Source organism: Cottoperca gobio, chromosome 8, assembly GCF_900634415.1.
Source record: "Cottoperca gobio chromosome 8, fCotGob3.1, whole genome shotgun sequence".
NCBI classification, from domain to species: Eukaryota; Metazoa; Chordata; class Actinopteri; order Perciformes; family Bovichtidae; genus Cottoperca; species Cottoperca gobio.
In genome coordinates, this window is record NC_041362.1 from 7,451,832 (window position 1) to 7,469,817 (window position 17,986).

Below are 17,986 nucleotides of genomic sequence, written 5' to 3' on the forward strand. Positions count from 1 at the left end.
GTGTAACGATGAGTCTGGACCTCACAACATGTTCGATCCAGCTGACCTGACAGCTGGGTAATGACTGCTGCTCTTCACGAGATGTCCCTGTCCTATTAAACTGTCCTACCCACGTGAGGACACGTCCCACATACAGCTTCTGACCTTCTCCAGATATATAACGCAGATTTAAGCAGATTTTGTTTTGGTTTGCGAAAATCCTGCTGGAAAGAAACACCAGCAACACTTTTCAATAGGCTGACACCCCTAACATCGATAACCTGTATAATCTACACTAACAATTAATATAGCCTAGGTAGGCTACTCAGAGGGGAGAAAAGTTAGTAGTTTAAACTAAATTAAATCCTATTTATTGCACCATCTGTGCCCTTATACATAGAAGAGTGTCTGGCAATTACATTTTTATTTTCCACAATATTGACTGCTGTTTGATTGTCTGCCAATGCACTACACACTATTCCACAGGGGATCCGCGACCCCTAGGGGGTTCTCATAGTTACTGCAAGGGGGCCACCAAAATATAGTTTTATAATGTTTTGAAAGTTGAACAGTTTTTTTCTGAAAATACACATTACACTCACATGAATCCAATCTGCAAATAATAAGCTAAGAAATTGATCTTAAGGATACACTATGCTTTATGTTTAACATTAGACATGATGTAGGCTATACATATATGAATCTGTCCATAATTATTATTTTAATAGCTTAGTATTGTATGCATCATGCAAAGGTGTGTGTAAACTCAGCACATCAGGCCACCCGATATTATAGGCCCAGTTTAATATGTAACTCTGCTTTATACATCTGTAGTAGGGGGTCGCTGCTCCGTCTCTCTTTCGTTTACATGGATTTATTGCATATATAGATGAGATGTATTGTGTGTCCTGTCTATTGATACATTTTTGTATTCAATTTGAGTCACTGGGTCACATTACATGGAAGTTATTTGGGTGAACATTTCAAATTTTTTCATTATAATATTTATATAAAATAGAGCACTAAAATCCCACACGAATAGAGGTGTCCTGTGTGTCCAGTGTAGTGGTCCCTTTTGGTATTACATTCAAATAGTTGGATCATGTTACATGGAAGCTATTAGAAAGAACTGACATTATTTTTCTTTAAAATATTTATATAAAATTAACAAATAACACATTAGCAATGAGAATACGTGTACTACATCAGACCAATTTATTATAATATGTTTTATTATAATTTTTACTTTCAGCGTGAAGGTATTGAAAAAACAGCGGTTTCACTTCACCGTGGCCGTTATTAGTTATGTCTTTGCTCTCTGTGTGTAGCAGACTGTGGGTAAGAGGATTCTTGCCATCTGGTGTGAAGACAGAAGCACAGCTGCTTTAGCTTCTCAAAGGTTTCTCAGCGTTTTGAAACTGCGAAACTTGAAACTGCCTCTTGTTGTTTCCACACATGAATTGGGGCTTCAACTAACAATTATTATAATTGTTTATTAATCAATATATTGTTTGGTCTATAAAATAGTATTTTCTGCCACTATGAGGAATTATTGGTCCATTATGAAATGCCTAATACATTGAAAAAGGCATTTGATATTATAGTAGCAAACAAATAAACAACACTCTGAGAAAGTTTAAATTTAAACTTGAAATAGAAAATGGGAAAGGAAGACACTGTATTTAGCAAAATGAAAAATGTTCTCATGTTTGTTTATGAGTTTATTTATGAGTTGTATATAAAATAATAGACTATAAAGTCCAGAGCTTCCTCGCAAAACTAATTGCTAATGCTAATGTAAAGCACCAACATGTCAAAATCTACCTGCTGGTATAGCCCCTACTTTCAAAATAAATGGTTGTTTTCAATTCCTGTTTTTTAAAGATGGTGTGCAGCTGATGAAACGTGTATTGATATTTACAAAAAACCTGTAAATAAGAAAAAGAAAGTGACGGATGGAAAAGAAAAAAGAGGAAGGGAAGTGAAAAAAGATTTCATTCTCCATTACAGCTTGTAGACACACGTAAGCATGTCATTTCTAAAGGTGACATATAGAGTTACAGAGTTGTACATATATTAATCAGAAAATGTATTTTCTATTACTTTTCATGCACGTATAAGCAGCTTTGTAAACAAGTGTCTGCGCCACAGCTGTGTTACCACCTGCGGCTTGTTTTAGGAGAATCCCTCACTGATGTAGTAAAAGCAGTGAAACACCAGGTAACACTTTTACATAGAGTGATAAAGCATAAAGCATAAAGCATATTCTAATTAGTTTCATTGCCTCATCATTTTCATGTCTTCGTTGTCTGACTGTCTGTCTGTTTTGTCCACTAGGTGGCTGTAAATCATCATTTAGTGGTCTGTAAATCAGAGGAAGTAAACATACTGTATCAACAGTGAAGTCACTAAACAGTTGACCTAAAATGGTTGGAGTCACAACGATTCCTCCTCTACTAATTTGATGAAATGTTGTGATGTGTATTAAAGAACGTCAAATTAGGGATTAGGGACAGATGGTGTAGTAATGTATTTAACGTCTCCACCATGTGTTTTGTTTAGTACGTGTATTGCAGTCACTGTCAGTCTATGACAATATATATGATGGTGTCATCACCCAAGCTGGTTTTCCATCCTCCTTTGCCACGACACGTCACTGTTTCCGCTATTTATTAGGCCAATCATCCCAAGTATCCATCTTCACCCACTCGGAAATATACTGTTTGATGAGATTTCCTTTTGAAAAAAAGTTTTGAATTACACCAGGGTTCCTCTGTGCCACTTATATGATTCATTCAGGGTTATCACATTTGGTCTAGCGTTTTTTTTCCATGAGTATTTCATCACTCGAAAATGCAGAGATAAGCTCCAAAAATTGCTGAAACAATCTAATTTCCCTCGTTGTTTTCGTCAAGGAAATCTCACTATGACTTAAATGTGCTTGACTCAATACTGCTGACTCGCTCTTCTGCTTTTCCCGTCTGATTCATATGATATTCCTAATATTCTTCAGTGCACATCAAGGGCTTGAACCACTGTGAATGAACACGTCTGGGGATGTTGTTTGTTATTGTGATACTTGACCACTGCCAGTAATAAAAGTAACCTAACGCAGGTGTCATTTTGTCTTCAAGTCCTATAGTCAGTCTGATGATGACACATACCTGAACTGAAGCCCATCCTGTTTTGCTGCTGTGAAACTTTCCCCAAGCAAAGTACAAACATAAAAAGTGAAACCAAGTTCACTGACCTTAACCAGAAGTCAGATGCAGGTGGGAATTTAGTAAACACCATATCATGACATTTTGTGAGTACCACTGTGTATGAGTGTGACATTTAGTTTGACATTATTCACTACATGTTGTTAATTGAACATTTAAAGAAGCTTTCACACAGTCAGGGAGTAACTTCCTCCTGGGATGCAATAGATTCTGAAGTTCTCATGTCCATGATTTTCACCATAGTTTATTTTCATATACTTTGTATTCATTTGATCTCTACAGAGATCTTTCTACTGTGAAAAAAAAAAAGAGAAATAAGCTGCGAAAATCTAGCATTACTGTTTGAAAGCATAAATAATTCAATGCTGAATTAATACATTTCATTCTTGTTTTATTGTTCTAATCAATCCCTACCTCACATTCTGGATATTATGCTGAGCTTTAAGTATGGTAAATACTATTATTCTACCATATTTAATATAAAGACATACAGAGAAAAAAGGGAAATGATAATGGATAACAACTCGTCATAAAGTCTCATCATAAATAAGGAACTCAATGACACTTTTTGGAATGGATTTATGTCAAAGTTCTTCACTACTTCTCCTCCTACAAGTTGTGTTCCTCATTTGTGCATAAATTGTGGTGAGTAAGAGTAAAGGGCAAGTCCCAAGATGCAGATAGAATCTGGGCCTTCTGTGTTTGCCTTCAATAACATAGAGGGGAAGTACCGTCTGTATTCCTCTGTGTTCTATAGATACTCAGGGCACAGCAGAACACAGTCAGACATCAATGCATCATCATCATATGCATACACTGAGCTCAGGAAGCAACCACACACACACACACAATCACAAACACACACTGCTTTGGTGCACAGAGGAAACTCAGGACCTGCACAGTCGTCAGCTCTTCACATCTGTCTTCGTGCTCTCCCCAGGCTCAGGCCGCTCTGAGCTCTGCCGTCGGACTGACGATGCCTCAGCATACCCAGCATTCCCTTATCCATGTCCTCCTGTTGTGGATCACCGTCCTTTCCATTGTCCAGGTTGTGTTCATCACCCTGTTCTTCACAGCCGGACATCACAGCCCGGTAAGACCTCTTAGAAATATCCTCAGGTTGAATTCACAGAACTGTATGGGTGTTAACGATGAGATACAAACTTTACTTTGAAAAACGTGTACACTGGTTGTACCATCACATTTGAATGAATTAACAGAGCATTGGATGAATGTCAGCACTGGTATGTTAAAACACCTGTGCAGTGCGGCTGTTCTTGTGGTCTTGGTAGTAGCACAGCTGGTGAGAAAGACACCCCTGCCTGTGGTCTGCAGCTGGTGACAGATACCCCCAATGTATGACTCCTTAACCGTGGAAGCTCTTACATAATGTTCAGATAGAAATGTTAGAAACTGTTCTTTGTGTGTTGCACTTATATTGGTTTGGCTTATGTGTAGCTAATAGTTGAATTTGTATTCTATTGTTTCTGTATTTGGCTTATTTGAAGCTATTGTTCTGCACATAAAGGATTTGACCTATTTGAAGCTGATGTACCTGCAATGGAGCATCATTTAAAGGAAATGTATGTCTAGCGTTCTGGTGACTACTAAGCAAATGTGTTAACTGTCAGTGTAGAGTAAATACTTGACAGGAGATTGCTTTTGATAAACTCTGCTTTGCATGTTGTTTAAGCATTGACACATTTAGCGATGCCATTCAGAGATGCACCTCGAATCAGGTCAACCTTCAGTCACTTTTGTTTTTCAAAAACCCTCTTGTAACATCATGAATCATTATTTCTTTCTTTCTATGAGCATGTTTTGTGCTTCTGTTTCCTTCTCCAGGTTCAGAACAGTAGTACTGTAGCACCAGCGCGCCCAATGCAATTCCAGGCCAACAATACAATTTCGGTAAGATATATATACGTTTATGCTTCTCCTATTGACCTTACTGTGGTGTCTATTATATATCTTCACAATCTCAATACACACGTTCATGGTGATTAAGACAAATATTGCAGACCAGTCAGCTCTATCAAATAACTTTTCTTCTTGAGTTACTTATGACAGGCAGTCTAACCGCTCTCCTCCATTCTTGGAGGAAGCACAGTGACGTCATTACCACATTCGGGGAAATGCCACTAAACTAAACTGTAGTCTCTTCATTTTCCTTCTGAAGATACTGTATGATCTATTCTCTTCTCACTTTTAAAATGGAGGTAGTAGTCTCATCTCCACGTTTAAAAAGAAATGTAACTTCTATGTAGTTGGTCTGTCACTGTCGGAGCCCTGTGGGCATCACGCTTCACAGTTAAAATTCTGAGATTAATGGATCTCTTTCTCTTTCAACAGTCCCCCTCCAAGCATAGGCTTCTCTTGGGCAATGTCGAAATGCTCACCTTTAAGGCTGCTGAAGGTAAAGCTATTTCTTTTTAAGTATTTCCATACTCAGGTCAGGTACACATAATGTCTAGCAGATAAAAGGTCATCTCATGTCATTTCATCACACATTTCAGCATGGCAGGTGATCATTACTGCCTCACAGGATATTCAGAATGCAGTTAAAACAAAACTGATTCACGGCTAATAGCAACGTTTGTGTCACCCACAGTCAACAGGAAAATAACATGGGTAACAAGGAATGAAGATCAAAGCCTGGTTTCAAAAGAAAACGGAGGAACCGTTCTGAAAATAAAGGAGGATGGATATTTCTTCCTAAATCTTCAGGTGACACTGTCTACATGTAATCAAACATGGGGATCAAAGTACACAGTCATTCTGAAGTCCAAAGACAAAGTCATCCTGCAGGGATGGACTAACAGGAACACCTGCAGCACAGGCCTCCTCGGCAAAGTAGAAGAGCTTTATGACGGTGACACGCTGGAGGTCATCGTCAATCGGCCAACCACTGATGAAATCATTGATGATACAGAATCTCTTACCCACCTGGATATCATTTTCTTGAAAAGGCCTAAGATGCAGCTCTGATACAATACATATCTATAGTCTAAAATCCTTGCCATGTTCCAGGGCGTCTTCCCAGCTCTGGGATCTGCTCAGGTGCAAAGATGGTAGAATGTACTTATTGTTCTCTTGTTACCAAACACACATCTGTGATTGCCTCTGGATGATCAAATCAGCAAATCAGTGTGTTGACTGAGTCACAGAGAATGCATGACAGGGCTGGATTCAACATTGAAGGCCACCTCACACCCTTTAGATTCTGGTCTACTAAAAAAAAAAGAAAAATCCACCCTAAAACATCATTTAAAATTGATTCAATGTCTAATTATGTTTGGCAAGTAAAGTAAATATATAGCAGCATGAGGATTGGTCTGTGGTTGATGTCATCACTACAAATCCGCTCCACTGCTAAGTGCAAGTAAAGACCTGTTCAAAGTCACACTCAGCTTTTGTAAGTAAATAGATTAGAAAAGCAAAATTCTCATTGCTTCTCAAATAACTGTGACCAAGGAGGACATTTTAGTCAGTGAAGCAGGTGTTCAGAGTGAACCCACCCCCTCCCCCGCCTTGTTGGAGTTTCTTATCTTTGAAATGTGTAGTAGTTGAATGTATTATTCTGAAGTGCCACATCTACTAGGCAGAACTGTGTTATTTTGCACCACAGCTTCTATTTGCGACTTGCTGATTTATTTCTTGATATCTTTTGAACTGTATGAACTATATATTTATCTTCTATTTATTTATTGTTTGGACCTAAAATATATACCGTACACATGCTATATTTAACAAAGTTCCATGCTGGTCAGCGAATAACCAATGAATGTATGTCACTGTGTGGCACCGTATGTCATTATGTGACATATATTGTTAGTCAGTCACTGGAATGTATGTAAGAGTTTTCTTTATTAATAATAATTAATAATATATTTGTTTGTTTAGACATGGTATTATGGAAATATTATGGTCTTTTGACAATCTGTATTGATTTTTTTTTTTTTAAATGAATTCATTTTTTTATTCATGTGCATTCAAGAACCAGGTTTACATACATTCGTTTTCTATTTTCATAATCTAAATTTAAAGTGAAAAGTGAAAAGACAAAAGAAAAATCTCCTTCACTACCTGTATCACACATTCTGACACGTGAAATCACTCGTGGTGGTTTATACGGATTGTTTCATGTGTTGAATGCAACAAGGAACTAGTCGCAGCCCTGATGATGTGTGTCCGTTACTGGCATTATGTACTCAATTATTATTTTTTAGGCAATTGCTTCTTTACATCTGGTTACATCAACATATGCTGTAACTGCTGCCACAAAAAACATTTTCTAATAAAGAAGATATATTTTCTTCATACTGTGTATCTTATTAAAAGGGCTTAAATGCCCCAATATGGCGCTCAACAGAGCGAATGAAATTACAAAGATGAATTTGTGCTTTTGACTGTGAGTCATTTTCGAGACCCTTAGATAAAAAGTGAAAGTGAGAGGTCATAAGTTGAAAGTGGGACCCCGCAGATAATGAGTCACGATCAGAACGATGGGGCGGAGGGGCACCCTCCCTGGGCGGGGCGGGGGGCGGGACCCTCCCTGCCGTATGCTGTCGAAGAATATTCCCTCCAGACTGACAAAGCAAAATAAAAAGTCTGCACCTCACACAAACATCCAACATCATATCTGATCTACATCACAATAGAGATGCACGACACAAAAGGTCATTGGAACATGATATTAGTCATCACTGCTGAGCCCAGACACATTTTCCAAGTTATTGAGGTAACAGAAACCTATTAGCTGTTGCTACCGCAGCTTTCGATCACAGAGGAGGAGAGGTCCTGGGCGTTGAATTCAAATTTCTATAACAATTTCCCACCCACTCTGTTTCATTTATTAGGGGCATCTGCATGAGTTGATTTGTTCCCACCTTTGCTTTGCACTTCCTGATGTCGAAGCAGATGTACAGGAGCTGTGTATCCGCGTAAAGAATGTGTGCCAGCTTCTGTGAAAACTCTCCTTTCCACCCAAACGACACTGAGAGAGCTTGTGTGTGATGTCAGACATGTTTTCAATGTGTAATCATTGAATGACATGCTCTTTCAGGCTCGCCAGTAACTGCTAGTAAAACATGTCACACTACCACTACAATTCAAGATTTGTGAGATGATTGATGAAAAATGGATTTTACGATCAAGCCCGTGTAAGCAAAAGGTATGCATTTGTTGTGTTAAGGGTGTTTTACGTAAACTCAGCAGCCAAGTGGACCCACTTTACCTGATCTACAGACCAACACAAGGGGACAGTGTTTAGCTGTGTGCTGTGCTGCGTAGCATGACCACCTTTTAGTTTTGCTTTGCACAAAACATGTTGCTCAAGACATCACGCATTGTTCAGTGTGGAAACAAGGCTTCTGAGTGACAAATAAGTAGCAGTGCATTTCCAAGGAAAGTGTAAAACATGTTGACAGTTTCTCCACAGATAGATAGCTGATAACACAACCCTGCTTTGTTATAATTAGATTGAGATCATAGGCAGATGTCATCCCACACAAGTTCTCTATAAAAGTCATGTCTAGACCAAATCCGAAAAACCCCAACATGAATCCTAACCACAGGTGATACTGCTCCCCCTCCTGTGCTACTATACAGGCTCTCACACAGGTCAACCAGCGTCGGAAGATAATGACTTACACTATGCATCAAGAAGCATTCATGAAAGGAGACTGTATAAAAAGTGTGAGTCAAGGCCGCCCACGATTTGACAGATAATTTGACATTGACAGAAGTTTACTTATGAATTCAGTCTATAAATAGCAAACACTTCTGAACTGTAATTAGTCTCAAGGCAGAGTGTTTTACTCAGGGAAAATAAATCTCTCACACACACACACACACACACACACACACACACACACACACACACACACACACACACACACACACACACACACACACACACACAGACACACACGCACACACACACACACACAGTCCTGCTCACCATCCACTGCTCTCTGGGTCTGGGGTTGGAAAGTGAGTCAGACAATCTGCTGCCCCCCCCACACACACAGCGTCCCCCACTTCCACTTCCTGTTCAGTTTACAAATATACAACTCTGTGGGTGTTCTTTCTTCGAACAGATACAGCTGAAGGGAAAGCATAACTGCATGAGATACAGAAGAGAGAGAGAGAAAAACACTTACAAGAGTGATAAAGCCTTTTGTTTGTACAAGGCGTCTCAGCATGCGTGTCACCATGGTGATGCATTGAAAACAATCATCCATATCATTACATTAGAAAAGTTTTCTGATCTGAATGTGTGGTATACTCATATTGTGTTTAATCTCACTTTAATCTCAGTGATTTTACGATCTCTTTGCCAAAAGAGATCTGAGAACAAGAAACATTTAAAAAGGAATAAAATGAGAACGCTCTTTCTTCTCGACTGTAAGGACGTCCATCCCTCTCAACACTTGAGCTCAAGTACAGTCATATATGTTAAAGCAGTAGGACAGCACGAACACATTCTTGTTCAATTGTCACGTTGCTGTTATGTGTCACTGTGCGATTAAAAGAAAGACTTTCTCTACTGTGAGAGTTGTGCGGTTGGACAGAGTGGGTGAAACTGCTACTCCTGAGGCCCCTCAGCAAACACTGCTGCACGACTCATCTGGCAGAGCAGCAGGAAGTGAGCTCAGCTACATGACGACCTCAGAAAAGGCTTGAGGAAACCAACAAACAGGACTTTTAAATCACTATCTGTTTATTTCAATAGTTTGTATACATTGTTGTACATAAATATGGCAGAATCATATAATATCATTCATTTTACCACTGGAGCAAAACATATTAGTGTGCCGTGTTTGTTACAGCAAGAATGAAAATAAATGTGTGAGGAGACAGTTTGTATGTTTTTAAGCCTGGATATGACACACACAATATGAAGGTAAGACAATATCAGAATCAGAATCAGAAATCCTTTATTTGTCCCACGACGGGGAAATTTACATTGTTACAAACAAAGAGAGTAAAGTGACGAGTAACAATTAAATAGAATATATGAAAGTTGTTGTTTTAAAAAATAAAATCCATCTATGACGAGTCGTTTTGTAACATTCAGACAATTACGTTTAAAATAAGTACAAAATAAGCAAATAAACAGGAAATAGGACATATACTGTGAATCATACTTTAGCATTAAAGACTGTAAAACCCCAATAAGAAAACCAGCACGGTCCGGACCCTCCTTACACTCAAAGAGGCACGAAGAGGTTTTCACATCGTTCTGGTTATCGACCTACTTTTTCTTTACTAAGAGAATCATTAATCCTCGAAAGGATTCTATCATATATACATATATATAGAGATTTTTCTTTCTTTTATTTACTTTTTTTTGCAAATGTTCAGATTCCTGGTGAAATATCAATGTGATATTTATATCATAAATATACCGAAGACGTTCTCAAAGGGTTTGTTTCGCACAATTTTTGTGGTATTGCTCACTTCTACAAAAATGGCATCACCTACTGTGAGGTGAAACACTCCCCCGATGTAACTGTTGGATCGCTTTTCCCTGGACATCTCTGTGTATCTTTTGGACATCAGGAGGGGAATACTTTTCCCAACGTACCGATCAGTTTTCCGATTAACAGAGTGGTGGAATCCATCAAAGTCTAAGAAATAAACCTTGGAATAGACATAGTAATACCCCTCCTTCTGAATGACGATACATCTGTTTTTGTAGTCCATTTCATAGAGGAGAGGCTCTGCATCCATGCTCCATGCCATGATTTCCTTTCCATGAACCACATCTTGTCCACCTGGGAAAAACAACAGCAACAACATGAAGTCTGATTCTTTATTTTATTCATGAAATGTACTCATATATGTATTTTATTTAAGCATTATGGTAATAGAAAGAACATCAACACTGGTCACACCTGTCAGATGTGCAACCGGTTTGGAAGGAGGAAGAACAAGACTGTGAATTTCAGTGGGAGAAGTAACTTCTTGACCTGTGTGAGGAAAAGACATAATGTCACTGATGTGGATGAAGTAACTGAAGTGATGTTCATCGAGTAAAAAGTGCAGAGACATACCTGCAATGAGCTTAGAGGACGATGCTGAGTCGGCCTGCAATGAAAAGAACAATGCTTTACTACTCAGTTGTATATTTGTAAACTGAACAGGAAGTGTGTGTGTGTGTGTGTGTGTGTGTGTGTGTGTGTGTGTGTGTGTGTGTGTGTGTGTGTGTGTGTGTGTGTGTGTGTGTGTGTGTGTGTGTGTGTGTGCAGATGCAATCATCACTGCAGGACATGCGACCAAGTTGTTAAAATAGGATGTAAAAAAACTACGATCTCGCTAAATCATAAAATTTAAATTCTTCTTAAGGACCCCTTTTGGTTTTTCTATGATGTTATGTTCCTGCAGAACAATGTAGGACAGGTCTATCTTTCTGGTAATGAACAAAAAGTAGATCATGCTACAGGAAATAGACCACTTCCTTGTCTCCCCCGATGTCTACAATTGCTTTTACCAGCGATTCGATGTTAAAAGGTCTGGTCATATACCCTGTGACTGCTGGCCACAGGAAACTGAGTCATACAGTGAAAACACTGACCATCCAGCATCCTGAAACATCAAGTCTGCATGATCCTGTCGACCGTGGAACGTCAGTGGAGTTTTTTTGTAAATGGGCCGGACTTCTCCATCTCTACTCTCGTTCCCATAATAATGAAATTATTTCACGGTCAGCATTCTTTCAGAAAAAATCATATGATTGGAATAAATTTCCGTTTTGTTCCCATCACGAGTCTTTTGCTTCACTAAACCTAAGATCCCCATACTGAAATCTTGTGTAATAAGTTTTTTTTGCATAAATAAAAAAGAATCATCACACCATAACTCCATCATGACACTATGGGAACATCTTTAATCACAAATTGACTCTTGGACTGTAGGAGTTTCCGCTTTGGTTATCGCAGGCCTATGAAAGCAAAGCAGGCAGTTTCCCACACGTAGCATGTGACTCTGTCATAAGCATATATTAAAAAGCTACGAGATGGTGATTGTCCTTGACTTTCTACTTTGTATTGTATATTTAATCAATAAAAGTCACAAAGTTAAGTAACTTTCTCATCACTAACACATGAAGGGTGCTGCTCGAATGATTCTTCATGATGATGTTGCATATTCCGAGGTCACATATTTTTATATCTTTATTTATTTATATCTTTATATTTTATCTTTGTCTAAAGACTTTACCTTAATAGTATCAATATGTATTCAATTCACTTCAAATAATTCCATTTGTGCATATAAATATGTAATACTGAAAAAAGCAAGATGTTGCTGAGAAAAGCAGAATAATTAAATTAAAGTTATCGACAAAACCCCAACAAGACGAGTTTTGGGTTTGAGGGTGACGGAAAGCAAGTAAGAGTAAACAGTTAGACAATAAGAAAAGAAAACTGGAAGTGAAAATAAGATGTTGAAGCTGAATTTCATACTCAAAGATTGTGGTAATACTCACATTATCAGTTTGATAGAGATGATAGATGAAGCAGGCTTCTATGGCCATGCCACACAACGCCATGCTCACCAGCAGGATCAGCAGGATCTGAGTCGCCCCGGCATGCCGTCGTCTCTGGCTCAGCTTAGGCGGCAATGGAGGCCGGGTGGCATAGGCGTCCACCACAAACACAGGAGGATATCCACTCGTGGACATACCTGCAGTGCTCTCTCTGTATCTCTCTGTGTAGAAATATCCCCTAGAAGTTGTCAGAGCTTGTTGGTTCAACGACAAATAGACTTGAGAGACAGAGAGACGTGAAGAAGCAGCAAAATGGATGGGCTCACTTGTAGTTGGTTCAAGCGGAGATGTCTCCGAGGCAGTCAGAGAAAGAACAGACTGAGATACAGAACTCTTGAGATGGATCACCAAAGCTGAGATGCTTTGATGACCTGTCTGCACTGAGTAACTACACACATCAAAATGATACTGTATGTTTCCAATGCAGCTGCAGAACCTCACAGTGGATCAGTTACGAAGACTCAAGGTAGAAGGCGACAATCACCAAGTGCGAGACCAACCACAATGCACTTTATCCCCCCCCCCCCCCCCCCCCTATTCACACCCTCCCACTTCACTGTAATAGCAATGTTGAAATATCTGCGTTCACACTTCCTCTCTCTCTCACTAGATGATAGTGACAGCAACAGATATTGAACTAAATGGAGTTTAAATCTTAATAAAATGATAACTCTGTTATCCACAATGTTAAACCGTTGAGCCTTGTTGCAGAGGATAGAGCAGAGCTGAATAAACTGAACTGAAAACCGGGTTCGATACCCGGCCCGTGCGGTCAACATGTCAAAGTGTCCTTGGGAAAGATACTGAACCCCAAATTGCTCCCGATGGCCAACGGTGTGTGAGTGTGTGTGAATGTATATCAGTCCTGATGAGCAGGTGGCACCTTGTGTGGTAGCCTCTGCGTGAATGGGTTATATATATATATATATATATATATATATATATATATATATATATATATATATTTACATTAATTTGTTTATCTGCTCTTATAGCAATTGCCAGATGCTCTATTGCCAATGTAAAAAAGAAAGCAGATTGTTAGTCAGAATTTGAGTTGTAAGACTAAACGACAATCTAATCCAATTACAAAATTCTTTCCAACACCAAAATGAGAGATTATATCAAGAGAGACCAATCGACTCTATCAAAGACCTTTTCTACATCAAGCGAGAGAAGGACTGTGTCTGGTTTGTCATTATATAAAATATTTAATACCCTTCTACAATAAAAAATACATTTTATTCCTGATGCGTGTCAAAAAGAGATATCACCACCTTATCCTTAAACGTTGTTGTCTATATGTCAATTTTTAAAATGCATATCATTTGCTCTAATCTATTGTAGAGTTGCTTTTATGGACACTACAATAGCAGGAACAGGGTTGGATGTTGTCAAATTCTTTAATTAAAAAATAAAATGATCAAATAGTTTTCTAGTCCTCATATGGGTACTATCCATTCCACAAGACTAGGGATGAAGGGTGCAGTTGAAATCTCCCACCACGATATATTTGCCTGACAGTGTAGAGAGCTTTAAAAGTAAATTGTTGTAATGTTTCAAGTAATTTGTGATGTATAAATATTATTCTTACTGCCAATAAAATATCTCTTTGAGCTTGATGTATATTAACTGTATATAAGCTACTATACAGGACCAATGCATGATGACAAGTTCCTGCGCTATTATATATATATATATATATATATATATAACTGTGGTTTAATTAAAAGCATTAATTGATGACTCATTAAACATGAACTAATTATCCAGACTGACTTGATCATATTTGGTGGGGAAAAAAGAACTCACTACATTAATTCAGTCATTAAATCATCATGATTCATGGATTAGGTATGCATCAGTTCAGCATGTGCATTGTACCCTACAGGATCTTCTGCAAATTGTTCACTTACCCATATTAAGTTCTGCTTAATGCCTATGTCGAGGCCGTATGGTCAGCTTCTTGTCTGTGTTTACCCATAGCTCCCTCTACAGAATATAAGAGGACACGACAAGTACACCATTTGTAAGAAGGAACTCATAATGTAGAAATAAACTAATATTTTGAAGAAAAAGTCAGAGGAAGTGATTCAAAAATATTACAAAAGGTACCTACTCACTGTACAGGCCTTTATACTCCAGGCATCATCATGCAGCATCAGGCTCATCATGTCGTGTGTATTGCACCTTGTCACCCCGTGTCAGTTCTGCATGTGGCTGCAGTCCAGACAGCAGAGCGCTATTGGTCGACACAGATAGCGGCTCCACTCATTCAGGCTATTTTCTAACTGTCGGAGTATGAGAGTCAGCGATTGCAGATATACAGTAAAGTTGCTTTATTGTGCATGTGTGACATAGAACAAAGCTGCTCAAAGTTGGTGCAAGTGGATTACATGGACATATGCGCTGCGAGCGGAGGATGACGAGTGTGTCTGCAGAGCTCTGTTTGCTGGCTTGTTTAATTCTGACTGTAGACTTGACTTTGGGTTTGGGGCTAAACAAAGACATGGAGTTTACGTTTCTATTATCTGCTGGCAGCAAAGAGTGTTTTTACCAAACCACAGCGAAGAACGACAGCATTGATGTTGGATACCAGGTAAAATGATACATGTCTCTCTATCGTGTCTGTCTGGTACAGTGACGGTGTTATGTTGTTTTTAGAAGTTTTCAATAGCTTTATTCAAGTTTGCGAATAATGACTAACTGAAAAACAAGTGAGCAAGCCTTGGACTTTGGTCTTGAAGGCAGAGAGATAAGAAAAGCTGCTGTTGCTGAAGACACTTGTACTGAGATAAGGAAGAAGAGGTGGAAAAACTCTCCTTCTCCACGCACTGCAAAAACTCTCATCAAACATGACATGATGCTTTAGAAATATATAGCCACCATAATTAACTTCAAATGCTCAATACAAAGTCATAGTTCTTCCCGTTTTTGATTTGTTCAAACATAGCACTAAGCCTACCAAGCTTCAATTTCAAAATCACAATTATCCTCAAGTGTCTTATAACGCGTTATGATCTCTGACCTTTGCATTGCACAGTCATCATACTACTGCTGCACCCTGGCAGCTGCAGGGTTGTATTAGGGTGAAGGCTGCCCTGCAGTGGGGTTTCTGAGCGTGGAGTCAGATAAGAGCCTGGCAGGAATTACTGGGTCATCATCACTTGAGCAGTTCACACAGCGTAGAGGTCTTTTTCACCCATCTGCTGCCTTTTAACAAAGTCAACACACAGTCTATATTCCTACAGTGGCTCGAAGGATGCTTCATGTTGTGGAGCTGTACTCTCTGACACAACTTTTGAGAATATTGCAGCCAAAACAAGTCAGTTGAGAAAGTCAAGGAATCCCTTTAAGGACTTTTGAACTGCGTCTGACATTGTGCTCTTCTTTTACTACAGGGCAAAGAGTGGGCAGTAGTGCATAGCGAAAAAGAGAGTTTCCCTAACCCAAACCCTTTTATGTCAGCAAAGTTATTGCTCAGTATATATGAGGGCTTTAATTTGAATATAAAATAGCTTGAGCTGCATGCCTGGAGTGAAAATGTGAGTGAGTTCTGGGTAAGTGAGCTCGACCTCCTCTGTTTGTTTTACAGGTGATAGCTGGGTCAGGTCTGGATGTTGGCTTTGCCATCATCTCACCCAGCGGACACCGGCTGGTCTCTGACTTCAGGAGTTCTGATGGCATTCACACGTGGGTCACTTAAATGCTCTCCAACAACATCTTGCTTTTGATGTAATGCTATATGTAACACTCTTTCAGTCAAGAGTTAATTCCTCTACATTCATAAAGATTTTAAAATTGACACCTTGTTTTTTTTCCTGCAGGGTGGATCCCACAGAGGATGGGGACTACGGGTTGTGTTTCGACAACAGCTTCAGTAAACTCTCAGAGAAGATGGTGTTCTTTGAGGTGACCATTAATAGTCAGAGCGGTGTAGGCGGAGGCCAAGATGTGTGGGGGGAAGAGGCTGCGACAGAGAGCATGGTGGAGTACAAACTAGAGGACATCAGGGTGAGAGGGAAAAGAGCTATTGCACATGATTTCTAAAGAAGCCCTGAGAGGCAAGAGAGAAAACAATTCTGGAAATGCATTTTCTAAGCCTGATCTAAACTACTTAATTTACTGATTTATGAAAAGGTTAAAAGGGTTCTGCCAGGATAATCTTTTTAAATGTCTTCCTTTTTTCTGGTGGACAGGTTTTTGTTTTGTCAGGATTATTTGAAAGTGCTGTAACACTCAACTGTAATTGTAATGGAATAAAACATGGCTGCTTTTAGTCCTAGGATGGGGTAGTGGTGCACTTCAGCCTCTTGTGACCAAAATGAGTATTACAACAATAAACGGTCGGATTTATATAGATTATCCTGGCAAAACCTGTGTCGCCTACTCTTTAAACACAGGAGATATTTTCTCTTTTATTTTTGTTGGTCAAATGGATCACACATTTTGTTTTCGCACATGCCTCTCAGGGCTTTACCCCTTCAGACAACACTTGAATGATCTGATGTCTACAACATCCCAGCACTTACTTCCATCTCCTCCTGTTTGCTGTTCATCCTCTTCCAGGAGAGCATGGACTCCATGTACCAGCACCTGAAGAGGAGCCGTCAGATCCTGGCTGTGCTGCGGGTCTTAGAGGCGCGTGACCGCTACCTTCTGGAGGACAACCTGTGGCGCGTGTCCTTCTGGTCCTGCCTCAACCTGCTCGTCATGCTCACCGTCGCTGTCACTCAAATCTACACCCTGCGACGCCTCTTTGTTGACACCAAGCGGGTCTGCACATAGTCGCAACAAACGTGTGGCACACTAAAGAGTGCAGAAGCTGCACGCGCTTACAATTGAAAGTTTGTCCCATAACCCTTAACTGACACAGGCCTCGTGAGCTGAATTTAAAGGGATAGTTCACACGTTTGGAAAACTGATACATCGCTGATGTTTTTGAATTCCAGTCACATTGAAATCACACGTACAGGACTGTAATATGAAAACCTACATACAATAATGTACACATAGATATGTGTTTGTCATTGGTGACGCTAGAAAACCACAGCTTCTCACCGGAAATGTTGTTTTATTGAATTTCAATTCACTACATTACACATGGACATTTATAACTCTAGGCTGTTTTATCAAACCAACAGCCAAAACAAACCAAAATAATATCAAAGTAACCTCACCTACTTTCTTTTTTTTTACTAAGCCTCAGGCTTAGATCACATATAAAATCTTT

General features: G+C 39.2%; 3 protein-coding genes across 6 annotated transcripts; 2 read left to right on the plus strand and 1 right to left on the minus strand.

Moving 5' to 3' along the window:
- The first annotated feature begins 4,029 nt into the window (after positions 1 to 4,029).
- LOC115011704 (uncharacterized) lies at positions 4,030 to 7,032 on the plus strand. The gene is made up of 4 exons (XM_029436915.1): positions 4,030 to 4,293; positions 5,046 to 5,111; positions 5,553 to 5,616; positions 5,812 to 7,032. The coding sequence occupies exons 1-4, from the start codon at positions 4,177 to 4,179 to the stop codon at positions 6,186 to 6,188; spliced, it is 624 nt and encodes a 207-aa protein (XP_029292775.1). The 5' UTR covers positions 4,030 to 4,176; the 3' UTR covers positions 6,189 to 7,032.
- A 2,874-nt stretch (positions 7,033 to 9,906) lies between these two features.
- On the minus strand, positions 9,907 to 17,585 carry tnfsf14 (TNF superfamily member 14). 4 transcript variants are annotated; one of them, XM_029436913.1, is made up of 5 exons: positions 17,286 to 17,585; positions 12,694 to 12,914; positions 11,261 to 11,294; positions 11,102 to 11,176; positions 9,907 to 10,981 (listed from the first exon to the last, which is right to left on the minus strand). In XM_029436913.1, the coding sequence occupies exons 2-5, from the start codon at positions 12,886 to 12,888 to the stop codon at positions 10,596 to 10,598; spliced, it is 690 nt and encodes a 229-aa protein (XP_029292773.1). In that variant the 5' UTR covers positions 12,889 to 12,914; positions 17,286 to 17,585; the 3' UTR covers positions 9,907 to 10,595. The 4 variants fall into 4 exon arrangements, with proteins under 4 accessions (XP_029292773.1, XP_029292770.1, XP_029292772.1 ...); XM_029436910.1 differs by lacking the exon at positions 17,286 to 17,585 and adding an exon at positions 14,670 to 14,688; XM_029436912.1 differs by lacking the exon at positions 17,286 to 17,585 and adding an exon at positions 13,020 to 13,239.
- Positions 15,158 to 17,543, plus strand: LOC115011765 (transmembrane emp24 domain-containing protein 1-like). Its single transcript, XM_029436991.1, has 4 exons — positions 15,158 to 15,352; positions 16,349 to 16,446; positions 16,581 to 16,767; positions 17,323 to 17,543. Exons 1-4 carry the CDS (start codon positions 15,158 to 15,160, stop codon positions 17,539 to 17,541), a joined length of 699 nt encoding a protein of 232 aa, XP_029292851.1. The 3' UTR covers positions 17,542 to 17,543.
- Positions 17,586 to 17,986: the final 401 nt, after the last annotated feature.